The 16302-nt window shown below is 46.4% G+C and overlaps 1 protein-coding gene across 1 annotated transcript in view; it reads right to left on the minus strand.

Moving 5' to 3' along the window:
• Positions 1 to 460: 460 nt before the first annotated feature.
• Positions 461 to 16302, minus strand: part of CASQ2 (calsequestrin 2) — a 31167-nt gene continuing 15325 nt past the window's right edge. The window contains exons 4-11 of the mRNA XM_027653574.1: positions 14128 to 14239; positions 13231 to 13304; positions 12644 to 12774; positions 8585 to 8630; positions 5796 to 5850; positions 5006 to 5106; positions 4542 to 4616; positions 461 to 808 (exon numbers count right to left, since the gene is read on the minus strand). Of these exons, the coding sequence (XP_027509375.1) occupies positions 599 to 808; positions 4542 to 4616; positions 5006 to 5106; positions 5796 to 5850; positions 8585 to 8630; positions 12644 to 12774; positions 13231 to 13304; positions 14128 to 14239 (804 nt within the window). The 3' untranslated portion in view covers positions 461 to 598. The remainder of the gene's footprint in view (positions 809 to 4541; positions 4617 to 5005; positions 5107 to 5795; positions 5851 to 8584; positions 8631 to 12643; positions 12775 to 13230; positions 13305 to 14127; positions 14240 to 16302) is intronic.

Raw genomic sequence — 16302 nt, forward strand, 5'->3', positions numbered from 1 at the left:
GTTATGTGGAATCACTGAAAACTTTAATAGCATCCCTAAAACCTTCCGCCCCTCCCAAAGCATTTTGCTGCTCCTAGCGTTAGCTAGGGACTCCCACAGCAGGACTTGCAGGATTGAGTGGTCTTGGCAGAGTATCTGCAAAGGGCATTGTGTTTAATAAAAGGACTAAACTTTACAGTGGCCTTCTCAATGTCTTGAAGGGAGATTTGGTCTTTGGATGTTAAGTGCTGGGCTGATGAACATGGAAAACACAAACTGGCTCCCTGCGTCCCTCTGGCAGCAAGCAGGCAGGCACTTTTCTCCTGCCCTGGGACACTCGGGGCAGATTCCCTGCAGATTCCTATTGTCCTTACTAAGGAGGCATGATTTGCAGCGGTGCTGGGTGCCTGCAGCCACTGCCCACCGCAGGGGCAGTCCCGGTGGCTCAGCACCGCTGAGAATCAGGCCAGGGGGTCCTGGCAAGGGCAGGGACAGGGGGAGCAGGGCAGGGGGCAAATAGGAGCAGCGGTGCTTGCTCAAACACAGGCCTTCCGATGGAGGGACCTGCCGCAGGGGGAGGGCTCTCGGGCCCCTCAAGTCAAACTGCACAGAGTCACAGTTAGTCATCGTCATCATCGTCATCATCATCATCGTCGTCATCATCATCGTCATCATCATCGTCATCGTCATCATCATCGTCGTCATCGTCATCATCATCATCATCTTCAGTATTTATCTTCCCAGAAAGCACATCTTCTATCCAGTCTTCCAGCTCCTCAGCTGTGGGCAGATCATCATCATCTCTGATGTCCATCCAGATGCTGTCAGCCTGCAGGGACAGGTGATGGGGGATTAGCTGCCCTCAGAGACACAGGCAAGAGATAGGGTTCACTACTATTGTAGGAGTAAGGATTGGACCATGGGTGGGATACAGGGTTGGTGGCGGCATTAGCTCCCTCTTTGCCACAGCTTGTGGGCCCACTCAACCAAGGCATCTCTCGGCCTATGCACTGGGATTACCGCTTCTCTCTGTAGTGTTGTTGTACCTGGCCAGGGGCAGTGGGACTGGTCAATGGGTTTAAGTGGGTGTGTGGTACTGTGTGCCCTGGGTGAGATGTGTGACTGCTGCCTGTTCCTCTCCTGCACTGCCTACACCTGTGAACAAGAGCATTGTCTACCCGATGCATTGTCCTCACTCTGTCTGGGGAGATCTGTAGACTCCCCAGTCTACATAAACAGATCTAAAAGAGACCAACTGTACCAGTTTCCCCCGCATTGCCCCAGTTCATAGGACATCACAGCATTTCCCTCCTTCCATCCCGAGCCCTTTTGGGACCTCTTCCTTTGAGCTTTTATATCCCTCTGTCATCACTCCTTCTCCCCAAACTTTTACCATCACCTTTGCTTCAGGATTGTTTTCTGGACTCTCCACTTGTGATAGTGGTTCCTCCTCTTGGAAGACCCTTTCCTCAGATCATCTCAGCCATGCTACAGTTGAAGAATCGTGAAAACCACCAATGGTCTGGTGCCCCTGCTCTTTCCCTCCAGCTGTCTGCATTACCTCCACAAACCAGAGCGGATGGGGGTGATGATGACTAAATTATGACTGTTACCCAGGGACAGCAAGCATAGCTTGAATGGTCTCTGAGGCCTGGAAATCAGGATTTTCCTCTCTGCTTTGCTGTAGGTTCCTTGGGTAAATACCTGGGTCAGCCCCTTTCCCTTCACTGTATCCCTTCCATAAAAAAGGATCAGCATCCTATTTTGCAGAGGTGCTGCGAGGTTATCTCATTCAGTGTTTGATGTTGTAGAAGCAAGTGATCTTCATATCTCAGAAGAAAACTACCAGCTTTTGAAAATGCATCCAACTTCTTTCCCTGTCTGTGGTATCTAATTCTCTTTGGTTTATGGCTTGCTAAAACTCTAGACCAATTTCTACTCAGGGAAAGCTATTTCTCCCATACAGTATTTTCCTCCTAAACTACCAAAACTGAAATAAAAAATAACAGTGGAGAGGCATGCAGCTCTTGCTTCACACAAATGATCTTGTCCTTAACTTCAGGAATATTTGTGTGGAAAAAAGTGACGCATTTAAATAATGGGAACAGGAGTGGCCCCATTTTACCTAGAGAAGATGCTGTGCAAATAAAGCAGTGATATTTTGCAGAGCAGAGCATCATGGCCCTAAGTCCTGAGCCACCACAATGTGATGAGCCAGTTGGGGCAGCTGGGAGCTCCAGTGTTTGTTTTGGCAGGTTTTTAGAGAAGAGGTAGGGTCACAGGGGTTATGTCCACAGAAGCCAACAGCAGTGTTTATTTTTACTCTGTTGTGTAAGCCCCACTTTGTACCTGTGTAACTTGGCTGAATGTTGTGATGTAACACTGAAATAATGAAATGAGCTCAATGTTTGTTTTAGTTATCACCTACCAACCTAGAACTTTCTTAAACCTCTCTCGAGAAATAAAAAATGGACTTAAGAGGAATGAAATAAAAAGTGCAAATACTATAATCAACAACCTGAAACATTTACTATATCAAAGCCAGATAATGCATGAGTTTTTACAGGTCTCTGAGTGACTGCTGAATAATAAGGCATATGTTCTTACTTAATACTGCTTTCTATATGATTCTCATGCCTCCTTATGATTCTCATGCCTCTGACATCCCACTTCCATGAATTTCCATTGATTTCTGTTTAATGTAGCTTTGACATGACTTAAACATGACCAGTCACAGTAAATATAATGAAGGAAGGTACTGCAGATTAGTGAGAAGGTCAAAAGACTGGAAGACTTGGGCTCTATTTTTGGCTTATCTGTTCATTCCTCTTATGATTTGAAGTGACAGGTGCTATCTTGGTCCCCTTCCCTTTTGCCTCTCCCTTAACAATTCTGCTAACAGGGCTTAAATCACTGGGTCTTCACGGTAAAGAGCTCACATCCAGCCAGCGCTGCAACCACTCAGTGACTCCCAAGTCAGCCTCTCATCCCCATCAATGGGATGGGCAATATCCAGGGGCTCTGCTTTCTTCATGACACCATCACTTTGCCTTCACCATCCCATCTCCCATCTTATGGTCTTACAGCATCTGCTTTAACCATAGGCACAACCGTCCAGTACACACTTGCTGTTCCTCTTTTTCTGGGGTGATACAAGAGAGAGGATGTGAAGGCTGAAAGCAGGGTCAGTGTGGTGCCAGAACCAGCACCCAGCCCCAGACATTTGTCCCAACTCTTAAATCCCTCTCTGCTCTCTTCTAATGAAACATCAAGTTCACATACACTGAAATTGCAAACACGAAGTCAAGCACCAATTTACTTCTGCAGTGGAGAGATTTCTGCTTCCAGAGACTCTTACATACCCACACAGGTTCATTTTTAAGAGGTTAAAACACCCAGCACTTAACCACCAAAAATAAACTCAGGTAATAAGTGAACCAGGCTGCAGCATGCTGCTTTATGTGCTCTCTGATCATCTGGACTGCTATGGTCAGGCTGAGGAGAAAACAGTTTCTCTCTGTAGTCATATTAGGGCTGTGAAGCATGTTATACTGCACTCAGCAACTCTCCTGAGATCTCTGCTGGTGAGGGTCAAATGGGTCCCTCTCCCACCTGCCTTAAAAACTGATGTCAGTCCCATGGATTGCTGGCTTGAAGGCAACCATAGTTAAAACAGTAGCTGCTAGAAAGTTGGCTCAGTAGCACAGCTGTGAGGGCTGTGGGTGCTGTGGGTACCACCACTACTGCAGCTGTGCCAAAGCAGCACCTCCCTCTGCAGCTCTCCCTCTGCAGTGCTGCTGGCTGTGGGACGGTGTGGAAACCCTTTACTACCACCAGGTATGGCTCGGGTGGGTCTCCTCTTCCCACCCAAATCCCTCCAGCACTATCTACGTGGCAGTGGCTGAGAAGGAGGAGGGCCTGGATGAATCCCAGCACACCCTCTTTACCACAGCAGGATCCCTCGATTACCAGTTTATGCTGTACTTTTATTAAAACTGTGTGTTTATTTAGTTTTTTTCAAGCTGTACAGTTTCTCCCTGTCATCTGTTGGAGACCATTTTTCCCTCCTACGCTCAAGCTGTGCCATTCTGCTTCTGCTGCAAAAACAACCTCCTTTTTCTCCTCTTCTCTTCCCTAAGCATGGCTTTCTTTTCTCCCTACACACACTTTTCCTCTGCAATCCCACACAGGCTGTCACAGCAGGGAATGGATAAAGGTTCATGCTGTGATTTGGGGTGGAAATGTGAGACCTTGAAACCTAAACTGGGCAAGCCCTGAATCTTAGGCCACAGGGGCTGGTCCTGTCTTCAGTAAATGTAGTTTGTGTGTGACTCAGCAGCAGAAACACACTCAGACCAAAGCCCTGAAGCTGGACATTGGAGCTGTTAAGAACTCCACTGCTTGTGGGAATGGTGAGATCTTTGCACTTTTTCCCAGGGCAAAAGCCTGGTCTATGTGTACTTAAGAGCAGAAATCCCACTGATTCCAGTGGACCTCAAGTCCAATCCTTTCTAGCACCCTAATCTTGGAGTCCCTGGATTTTCTGGGCACACACTACTCACGTCTGTGACATTCACAACCCCGATCTGTGGTCTGAACAAGTCGATCTTGAAGGTCTTCTCCCAGTAAGTGATCAGCTGCAGGAGTGAGAAACAAAAAGCTCAGGAAAAGATGTTCGTAATGCCCCCTTGCACTAGTTTAGTCAACTGGACTGTAGTGTGAGGGATGTGCATTGACAAGTGCATGGGAGAGAAGAGAGGCTGAACACAAGCTTGGGTTGCCACACCTGGCAAAGGAAAATGCCAACTCTGGGAATGTTCCCAAGATAACACCTTCGTGGGAGGCAGACCCAAAAGACCCAAACAACAAACTCTCAAGGGGATTGCCTGTGGTCCAGTTTCCCATCCTTCCCTGTCCCAAATTCCCTGGGCAATTCCTGCACTTGCGTGTGCACATGCACACACATCCCCACCCCCACCCCATCCACAAATTAAACCAAGAAAGGCAAGGAGCCTCTGCCACTCACCAGAGGAAAGTCATCAGGGTCAATCCAGACAATGCTCAGGTCAGGATTATCGGTGTTGTCCCTGGCAACCTGCTTCAGAATTTCCAGGAACTCAAAACCATCTGAAATGACACATGGACCACTGTAACTCTCTCCTACAAACGCACTGGCACTTTTTGCTTGTGGGGTTTCCAGCTTCCCTGGCTCCCCTATGCACATAGGAGTTGTTTATAGTTCTCATTAAAATGCTGTCTCCCAGAGCTTTATTTCGATAATAAAGCTTTTAATTTCAGGCATCCTCCCCGGGTATTGAAATTAGTTACACATGAATTAAGTCTCATAATCCTTCCATGGAGTGGAACAATGACACTATTTTCTTGTGATGAGGGAGGAACTGAGCCCCCAAGAGGCCAAAACATTTCGACATGCTGATGGCTCTGAGACGCATTGATGCCACGGCTTTTCAGGAGTTTGTGGCCTCTGGTTTCCCACATGCCTATCACACACCCAGACCTAAGCACTTTCCCAGATTCACACAGCAAGATGGATGCAGAGTTAGGGAGAAAATTCTGGTGCTGGGTGGAGGGGATGACTTTTTTTCCCAGGTAGTCATCCATTTATATCCAAAATTTGAATCCCAGCTAGCACACCTGCTAGCATAAACACCCAGAAGCATCCTGGCTCCCCATACCATCATGCTGGGGCTCCTCATCCCAGTCACGGTGCTAGGCTCCACTATGCAAACAAAGCACAAGAAAACACACTTCCTTGAGGGATGGAGAGTCACATAAGGAAGAAAATAGCCTTTTACCTGGGTCGTCTTCTTCAGCAAAGGCTACGATGTGGATACCCTCCATGTCATCCTCCTGGAAACAACAAAACCATTACTGATGGGCCAGGGAGGGAGGGCAGAGTCCGGGCAGTTGCTGGAGATTGAGAGCAGTGGGATGCCTTCAAACAAACAGGAAAATTGCAAATGGAAGCTTGACTGGAGCCCCACTGAGAAGCCAGAAATGGAAGCTGAGGTGAGGCCAAGTCATGAAGGTATTCGGTGCTGAAGTGGGTAGTTTGTGTAGTGCTGCTGAAAGTCTTCAGTTAAAAATGATGTGTGTGCACCATGATGGCAAAGGTGAGGGAGCTTCTGATGGTATGGGGCAAAAGTTCGTCTGCAGAGAAGGACAAGGGCTCTCTAGCATGGGAATATAGGCTTCCCATTCATGCCTGAGGCCACCTACCCTCCTCAATTTGCAGATCCCAGGGGATAGTTTACAGGGAAACAAGTATCTGCCACCATGCTTAGTCACAGAACATGTTCCTCGGGGACCAGCAAAGGAGGTTTTCTCACAATATGAGAGGAAAGGTGGCTCATTTGGACCACTTTTGGGAGGTGAAGGGTCTCTGCTTTAGGTGAGGCTCTCTATGAGCAGTGAGAAGAATTGAGGGGGGGCTCATTTCAGGGCTCCAATGAGTGGAGGACAGAAATGACAGCCTGCTAGGCTGCTTTTCTCCATGAGACACATGAGTAATGGGTAATGATATTGGCAAAGGCCAATGGATCTGCTGGCCGGTTCATCATCCGCCTGCTATGAATGTCATCTCTGAATTATCCCATGGATCGGTTTCGCCTTCCTCACCCGCTGTCGGTCCCGGTTTCCATTTCAATTGGTTTTAATGCAAGAAAAAATTCCCATCTAAATGCTAATTTCTTTTCCCTTCTGAGCCCAGAGGTGACAAAGCCACCATCAAAAACTGAAAGGGAAAAAGCCCCTGAAAGATTAAGTGGAAAACATTATCTTTAAAAACAATAGCGGATGCTGAGCTTTTGTGGATGTCTTCAGGGAATATGTTTTCACTGGGACATTCTGGGCAGATTTACTTGGAATTCAGACCACTTACAGCTGGCAAAATCTGCACTGTTACTTTTTCTTCATATTTGCTAGCAGTATTGTCAGACAGTAAAATAAAATGTATGTATATATGCTATATATTTATATGTATATAGATTTATAACACAGCTCTATTCTGACCTCCAAGGCAGCAAACAAAACTGGAGTAACTCCAGTGAAAGCACTGAGCATGTTGTAAACTTCCAGTGAGATCAAAATCCAGCCCTCTGTCTTCTGTAGGTATGAGTCCCCTGCTTGTAGTGGAGGCAAGCTCTGTATTCCCAGGCTGCTGGTAAAGAAATGTCCCACTGCTGTGAATTCACACTTTTCCTGAGGCTAATTTAGAATATGTTCAGTTTGAAAGTGAAATTTGGGTCTCACTGAAGCTCCGTTAAAAACCTCGGAGGGGCTTCAATGGATCTTGGGAGCTATGTTCTATACAGAATCTGTATTTCAAAACAAAATGAAAAGCTATCATGCCTAAGTGACTCATAACTCCTGGTTCAATTTTATTACCTCTTGCTAGTTGTATTAAAGACTCCCAAGGTTTTTGCCACTTCAGAGTCTTGCAGCATTTCATGTTAAACAGCCAAGGAAGGGGACATCTGAATATGCTGTTATAAACATGTCAAGCCTTCTGGAGGAATGACTGCATCTTCCTTAGTGCCTGTAAAGCACCTGTTCAGCTATGTTTTTCAGCGTTCATCTGGGACTTGAGGGTCCCTGACTAGCTTTTAACATCGTATTCATTCACAGTGAAGGGATAATTTGTTATACACAATTTTTCTTTCATTTTCACTCTTTCCCTCTTCCCCAACCCTGCAGACCAGGGAGAGTGTGTGATAGGGGCTAAACTGCTGGTTACTTCTTCACAGTTGCTGATTTGCAGTTTGCATACACCATAAGAAGTGTAATCAATGCATGATCTGCTTTGAAATCTATATAATTAACTGTACTGCCTGCCCTCACTTGCATTTTGAATTGTACAACTACTCTGTTACTTTTACAAGGACATGTAGTGACAGGGTGAGGGGGAAAGAGGGTAGATTTAGATTTAGGAATTAGGATTTAATATTAGGAAGCAATTCTTTACTGTGAGGGTTGTGAGACACTGAAACAGGTTGTCCAGAAAATTCATGGATGCCCCATCCCTGGAAGTGTTCAAGGTCAGCTTGGATGGGGCTTTGAGCAATCTAATCTGGTGGAAGATGTACCTGCCATGGCAGGGGGGTTGGAACTAGATGATCTTTGAGGTCCCTTCCAACCCAAACCAATCTATGAATTTCCATGAGACATCCGTACGATCTGTGCAGCTCACCCAGCAAGCAGGCCTCTGAAATCTTCCCACTACCAACACTGATACCCATTAGCTGAGATGGAGCATCCTGCAGCAGAATGTCCTCCACAGCTCTGTCATGGTCCCTACACAGGCCCAACACCTGCCTAGCAAACTGCTTGGCTTTCTCTCTTCCATCTATGAGCAAATGGGACCCAGTTCAGATGTCCACCGCTCTTGAGTAAAGCATTTGAGCACACTGTTTGAACTCAGGCGCTAGGCATCACAGCCAAGGCCTTCCCTTCTTCCGAGAAGAGAGAAAGTAGCTTTGCAAGGAAGGAAAGATAGTGTTTTGCCCAGCCAGAGACTGGAGTTGGGCAGCAGTTCCTTGTTGAAAGCTGGCAGGGGACACAAGGCTTCCCACCCTCATGTGCTTACCCATGTCTCAAACATGTCCTCTGGGCGTAGCTTCCTCAAGGTGGCCCTGAAAGGAAGACAGAAATGCTCTTTGAGGACATATCCAGCACTGTCACACATGATGCTGCCAGAAACACAGAAATGGTCACCAGGGCACATTTGACTGTGGCTGGATCAGTCACATTTTGAATGCAAGCGTGGGGGCACTGTAGGTCAACTTACGCTTTTACTTATGGTGATAAAATCCTGCCCCGGCCCCACTGGAGTCATTGCAACCACTACTCATGCTTGGGAAGATGAGATGCCTCTCTGTCCTGGGATGTGCTAGTGAATTAGTCTCACACGTAGCAGATTGTTCTGCCTGTGCTGAGAGCATGAGGTGACCCATTCACTTTTGTCTTTCTGTTCTTGAACATTCCTAACAGGCTTTGTCTCCCTTTTCTCCTGGTTTTACCCCAGCATAATTTCAGCACAGAAATCCCTCCAACCTCTGCTGACACAAAGAAGACAGAATAACCTCTGAAGAAGATTTATAATCTAATAACCACTGAGAAGAAAATTTAAACCCTAAGACTAGCCAAAGCAAATTTTTTTGAGAAGTAGTTCAAAAAGGACCAAAAAATTAAGAGTAAATATTTTCAGACACAATCATAGCAGGAAGCTTGTCAGAGAGCCTGTCAGGCTGAGAGTCGACTGTGGTGTTAAAGGGTCACCCAAGGAACACAAGGCCATAGCAGAAAAGCACAAGTCATCCTTTGCACCTCTGCTTGCTATGACATCAGGTGTTCAGGAAGGATCCCCCAGAAGAGCCGGTCTCTGTGGCTGACCTGTCCCAGGACCTGTTGCAAAGGGAAGTGTCAGTCTATGAGGTTTTAGAACATATTGGTAAAGGGAGTAGAAGTGTGTTGCCAGAACCAGGTGGTATAAGTGAGATGTGTAACCTCTCACTTCAGTTTGCCCTGCTATCAGAGCAGTGGCAACAAGAGCATTTTATAGAGCTTCCTGAGGGATCCGAGGAGCCACAGATCCGGAAGGGTGACTTCCTCATGAGCACAGTGCTACCGGCAAAGTTAGAGCTAAGAGACCTTTGAAGGAACATAATGTGATTGCACAAGAGATGCATGGCCTTTAGGAGGAAAGTTGTGGCTATGGAGTTCTCAGAGCAAGTCAACGAGTGGGGGAAGGTATGCTGGTGAATGTGGTGAGTGGCCTTCGGAGAACCATTGGACAAGATCCCTTATTAAAGACTCTCGGGGAAACTAAGCTGCAGTTAGATCAGAGGAGAGGGTCCTCCTGTGGATTAATACTGTTGAAGGTATTCTCTCCCTACAGATTACCTAAAGTATTAGTCATTGTTCCTCTTAACAGAAGAGTTAGTAGGTGTCCAGAGAAATCATTAGGTAGCAGGTATAAACTGAATAGGAAATAAATAGGAATGGTCTTTTGATGCATTGCATAATTCAGCTGCTGAACTCATTGCAGTAGGGTATTTTCAGCATCAAAATAGAAATAAGTTAGAAACTACTATAGAAATTGAAGAAATAGCCAATAAGATATACAATTCTTGACCCAGCAATCCTCTCATCCTTAATACTCCAAACCCAGAGGTTATATCAGGTGAATGCATATTACGTATTTAGGCATATTTGTAGCTGGCTTTCAAGACACTTTCCCTAAGCTGTTCTCTGGGGGAAGCATTTGGAGAAAGGAAACTCAGTGGGAAGGATTTGATCACACCCACAGGTACTGATTGCTGTGTTGTTGCTCTGGATACCTCCCTATGGTGGAGGGAGTGAAGTAAGTGGGGTTTTTTTAAGTAAGAGGGAGCAAAATCCAGTCCCCCAGGTTGCTACACCACGATTGCAGAGAACTGAGGGTCCAACCCCAGCATTTTGCATGTGAAACAGGCATAAACCCAGAGGCCTCTTGCTGCAAGCAGAGGAGCTACCATGTAATTTGGTTTTGTGCAACTGGGAGCAAAATCTGGGCTGAGACCTTAGAGTCCCAGTGCCTGGTCTCTGCACTCAGATGGACACCCATCTGCTATGCAGCCTTGGATGAGTCACCCCATCACACTGAACACCAACTTCCTGACCTGCTCAGGAGAGGATGAACTTTCCCACCACAGTCTGCAGCTGCCTGAAGACGCCTCAGCTGGGAGGCTGTGTGTGGGCTCCTCCTGGGTACCTGCTTCAGATCCTGTCTTGAGGCTGCAATGGAAGCACAGCAAATCCCAGTTTCTGGAAGAAGTGGTAGTGAAGCCTGCCTGGGCACAGTAGTGGGGATCAATTTTTGTAAGGGCTCTTTAAGGCATGACAAAGAGCCTGGATGATGCTGACTAGTAGTAGTTTTCCCCATTGATGTGACATGGCTCCTTTAGTGGGATGGAGAGGTGGCAGAGGGGTGTTGCACCTCAGAAGAGGGTCAGTCTATGCCTATGAAGTGAGAAAATCGGTTGTGTGAGGGGGAGGAGGCCAATGGTCCTCTATACCTTCCTGCAGAGAATACCCTGCCAAGTTGCCTACAGGGAACCAGCATGTGGCAGCTGCTGAGGTTACTTCGTTTTAGTCTACAGGTCTGATCACCTCCATGTCTGACTAATTCCCATCTGTGACTTTAGGTCCTTTACTGGTGGCAAGGCAGGAAGAAGTATTTTTGCTCTGAGACACTCAGCATTAACTGCTAGGAACATATCACTGTCACCCCAGGGTTCCTCCCCTGCCACAGCAACACCTTGGTGGGTTTGGGATTTCAGGCATCCGATTTCACAGGACTCCTTTTAATTCTCTTCTGAGCCTTGGCACTTGCAAAATGCATGGCCCACCCCCTTGATCCTAGCAAGGACCACATAGCATCTTGAAATATGTAAGACTTGGGGCATTCCGCTGCAATTTTGTGCTGGTGGAGAGCTTGCCTTATTAGGCTAGCATGTAGCTGACTGTGCTTAATCAGCCTCCTGATGCTACTGCTTGACAGAAAGAGCTTGGAAAAAAAAGATGCGAAGGACTGAGGTCAACAAGTCTTGGAGGTCAGCAAAGTGAATTGCAAGTACATGGGAGATAGAGGAGCCTTTCATGTTTCAGAAAAAGAAGAGCTCTGTTTCCAAGTCTGGTGAGTTGTGGATTCCAGAGATGATCTTCTGTCTCTAAACCCTCCGTGGTTGAACACAAACCTCCAGCTGAGCCCAGTTTGAGATCCCCCTCTATATCAATGGTCCTGCTTTCCTGAAACTCTGGCCTGGTCCCTTGGACATCTGCTGGGAAATGCTATTGCAGGAGCAGCAGGTTAACTGTGCCATTATCCTGCGTGGTGTTTTTAAGGGTGTAAAAACACAGCACCTTATCGGTAGCTTTGCCTGTATATTTAACCTCACCCTTTTACACAGGATCAGCCTCTCTGGTGACTTCCAAAACATTGGTAGCTGAGTCGCTGAATAACTGTGCAATAAACCTGATTGCAAAAAGCATGGAGCATCCACAGCTCCTGCTGGGTTGATCAAACACTGTAGGTGCTCAGCACCGTTGCCATATGAGGCTCAACACAGCCATGACAGCAGTGGCTGCCTCTCCATGTCCTTTGTCAGTAGGAGTCTCTTAGCCCATCACAGTTCCTCCGAGCTTGGTCTAAGCTCAGAGCCTGCCTCCAAATATACCTGACATTAGGAGAGGAATATAGCCATTAATGAAGCTGTTTTGGGGAAGGATGGGACTGGACAGATTTGAATTTGACTTGAGAGGCCTTGAAGAAGATTATCTTCTATATAGACCTAAATAGAAAGCATGGAAAGTAGGCCAAGGTTTCCACTCTCCACTGCTTTCAAGACTCCCAGCTTTTCGGAGGAGGACTAACTAGGGAGTTAGTCACAGCCCCATTGTAGTGAGCTATAATTGCTACACAGATACTTTTACCTCTGGGACTAGTGAAAAACCAGCCACAGTCTCCAACCTGGGTCAGCAAATCATGGAAAAGGTGGTTGTCATGCTGATTTTTTCTGAGAGGGTTGCCCTAGAAAGGCAAGGTTGCAATGACAGACACCTTTACTCACCTTCCTTGTCCAGGAGCATCCTGTACACTACCTACCTTCTGTGCTCTCTCACAAATTCAACCAGCTCCTCTTCTGTGTAAGGCTTATCAGGGATGTGAACAGGCTCATCCATAAATGGTTCATAGAAGTCCACCTCATTCATCTTCAGACCTAGCTTCTTGGCAACCTATTACAGTGCAGATAGTCAGAGGTGAGGGAGCCTGATGTACCTCTTTGCCTACCCAGAGTCTCTCCTAGTGTCAGAGCTGAGATCAAGGTGCTTGTTCTACCTCAGAGTGCACTCCTAGGGATAGCTCACAAAACAGAATGGATCTTTCCTTGGATAAAAACCCACTGATGCTCTCTCCACTACTGGTGTCAAGCACTGGAGTAGAGCAAAGCCAGACTCAAGGTCCCGCAGACCTAATGGAGGTCAAACCCATATCAGGATGTCCTTCCATGCTGCAGAAATGCCTTTTATCTTGTGACAGAGCCAAATCCCAATGTGGACACGAATACCACAAAATACAGGAACACTGAAAACGAGAAGCTGGAGCCAGATAATAAATCTGGGAACATCCTGAGCTCTCAGAAAACAAGTGGTGGCACCTATGAGCTCCCATTTAGGTCTGTGGGTGCTTACCCCTTTGTCAAAAGTAGCAAAGAATTTGATGTACGGCTGGAATTGTTCAGCAGCTTCTTCAAATGCCTTGAAATCTGGAAGGAGAAAAGGGGAATGAAGAAGATATTTCACAGACAGCTGACCACAGTTTGATCAGCACAGAAGGCATCAGGGAAAAACAAATATAAATTATTGCAAACTCCAACAGATGACAGCCCTATGTTTCTTCCACCCTTTCAGGTTTTATACAGAAGGACCATTTCAAGTGGAGCAACACGCTGCACAGCTCCACAGTGCTCAGGAAAACTACAGATCCCAGCACTCCAGAATTAACTGTGGCTGAAATCAGCAGCACCATCAAGCAGGTCCAGAGGGAAATACGTGGAATTGCTCCAGCATTAATGATTGCCGCCATTCCCTAAGCAGTCACCAAGCATTATTAGGCATGCTTGTCCTGCTGCAGGAGGAGAGGAAACAAGGTACAGGAACAAGGTATGTTTTTACTGTTACTCCTAACAGCACAGTGCTGGGTTCCAGCCTGGCAGGAGATCTTTATAACAGGCTTTTCCCACTTCTCTTCGAAGTACTTATTACTGAATTTCCTTACCCACTGTAACTGTAATCTCAGCTGATTTTGGGTGAGGTAAACTTACTTTACTTTAGGAGCCCTGGATTATGGCCCTCTTATCTTACCAACAGACTCCTTGTAGAAGGGTCGTGGCTGTTGGTGTAGGAATGGGCTCATACCTAACACCAGCAGAAACTTGTCTGCAACCCCACCTCATCCTCCATCAATTTTCACATTGTCGCACCCTGCCGTATACCCCTAATACCCTTAATGTTCATGCAGAACAACCAATGCCAGCCCCCTGAGCCCCCAGCCAGGCTCTAAGCCCCACAGGAACATATTCATCTTACGTTCAGAGTCTTCTCCTTTAAAGTAGCCGATGAGTTTGATTTCATCATCGATCTGGTCAAAGGCCTGAAGCTCCAGCTTGCTGTTTATGACCTCCACGGGGTCTTCTAGCAACTGCCATGACAAATGCATGTGATAGCACAGTGATTTGCAGCACCAACCTACGCCTGGCAGGGTGGGTCACAAGCAGCCTAAGTGAGGAGAAAGGGGTCACCCAATTTCTTCGCTGTTGGAAACCCTAATTAGTGCTCTCTGCCTTAATGTGAGGAACCGAGAGATGCAGGTCACCTTCAAAGGGAGACGTTAGTAGGTTCCCTGCGTAGGTGAAAGCATCCAGGGGGAGGTTGATAGAGGACAGGGTAACCTGAATGGATGCTGAGAGACCTGCTGTGATGAGAGATGAGGGGTAGCAATTGCAGCTGGTTTTAGGGAGGTTGAGAAGAAGGAAGAGCAGTTGAAAGGAGCTGGTATGAACACTGTGAGCTTCTGTAAGTGATACATATATACCTACATCTATATATACCTGTTTTCAAGTGTCATTTGGTGAAAGAGTTCATTGCAAAGAACTTGCTTTTGAAAAACATTAAAACCAGCACACTAGAGGGTGGCCAAACAGAGGTTTGGAGCAGCGGGAAGTCTGGATGTGAATTTTCCTGGCTGATGTTCCTATGAAGAATGGTTTAAACCCAGGCTTTGGCCCCACACACATCACAGTGTTGATGAGGAATTTGGAAGACCTATCTGGCACTTTAGCCTGCCATTGATTCAGACTTTGTTTCTGTTTTCTTAGCTAGTCCCTGCCAGTGAAAAGATTCAGTCTGATTATTTTGCCCAATAATACTGGTATAAATCAAGTACATTTTCGCTAGAGGAAAAGAAAAAACAGACAGGCCACTTTACAGCCTACAGAGGAGGAGAGAACCTCTGGTTCAGAGAGAACCTCAGGTTTCAGATCAGGCTGCTGAGGCATCACAAATGTGTTTGGTTTTATTTCCCTGCTTTACCTGATATTACCCTGCCAAGTACTTTTCCTCTTGAGTGGAAAATGCCCAAATAGAAATCCTTGGTCTCTTCTTTTTCACAGAACATGATTTTTCAGTGTCACACCACAAGGTATATCAAGCAAAACCTCATCAAGCACCTTACACTGCACTCCTTGTGAGCGATGCTCTGACATGAGGCTGTGCCTCTGCTGCACCCACAGCAGTATGTGCAGTTTCCTGCTACCACAGTGGCCTGAGCCATGGGAACCAGGGATCCCACTGCTGTGGGGTCATGGCAAAGCCCTGACCTGTCTGTGGCCCTCCTGAGTGGGGCAGATGCCCATTTCTGTCCCTGAATCCACTAGCATGTGTTTTGGCCACAATGCCTGATGCATGCAGCCACAGACATTGTCACAGAAGAGCTGAGGTTCTAGGTATCTGTTTCTCTTCCCTGGCTGTGCTTCTTCTCATCAGCAGTCCTGCACCACAGGTGACTATGTAGGCAACCTGCCACTCTGGAAAACAAACACTGACAGCTCCACTGCTCGCCTTACCTCCCTTATCTGCTTTACTGCATGGCTGCTTATAAAGGAGTCTCATTTCAAAGGAAAGCCAAACCACCACAAAATGTTTTCATTACAAAGCAAAGACCATGGTTTTGGGCTGTTGCCTTTCCTAGGAATAAAATGTAAAAAAAGAGAAGTGTAACATGTATATGGGGGATCCAGCATCTTTTTTTCATTTAGGCACAAAGGTGAGTACATCATTGTGCCCATGCACGAAATGACCCAAGGGCACTTAGTCCTAGGGCCTTGACCTTCTCTCACTCACGGCAGTGCAATTTGGGAAGTTGCCTGAAGAGATATTATGTTGCATGTGTCTAGAAATGGGAAAATAGTTTGCAGCATAAGGCCTTTTCAATGCTCTTTTTAGTTGCTCTATAAGAATCCTACTTCTTGGATACTCCTTTTTTGAAAATAACTTTTCTTTAAAAAATAAAATAGTGTGGAAGACTTTGCAAATGGCAAAGTGTTTGCACACCAGCTTGCTGACTGAGGTGGGTGATCAGCAGTCAGTTATGTGGGATTGTTGCTGACTTCCATTCAAATACTCCATAAACAAGAAAGAGGGCATAATATCTCCAAGACATAAGAGGTTGGTAGCATATAAAGATACTAGTTTTGCTGTGAACTA

This window comes from Corapipo altera, unplaced genomic scaffold, assembly GCF_003945725.1.
Source record: "Corapipo altera isolate COAL_440 unplaced genomic scaffold, ASM394572v1 61, whole genome shotgun sequence".
NCBI lineage: Eukaryota > Metazoa > Chordata > Aves > Passeriformes > Pipridae > Corapipo > Corapipo altera.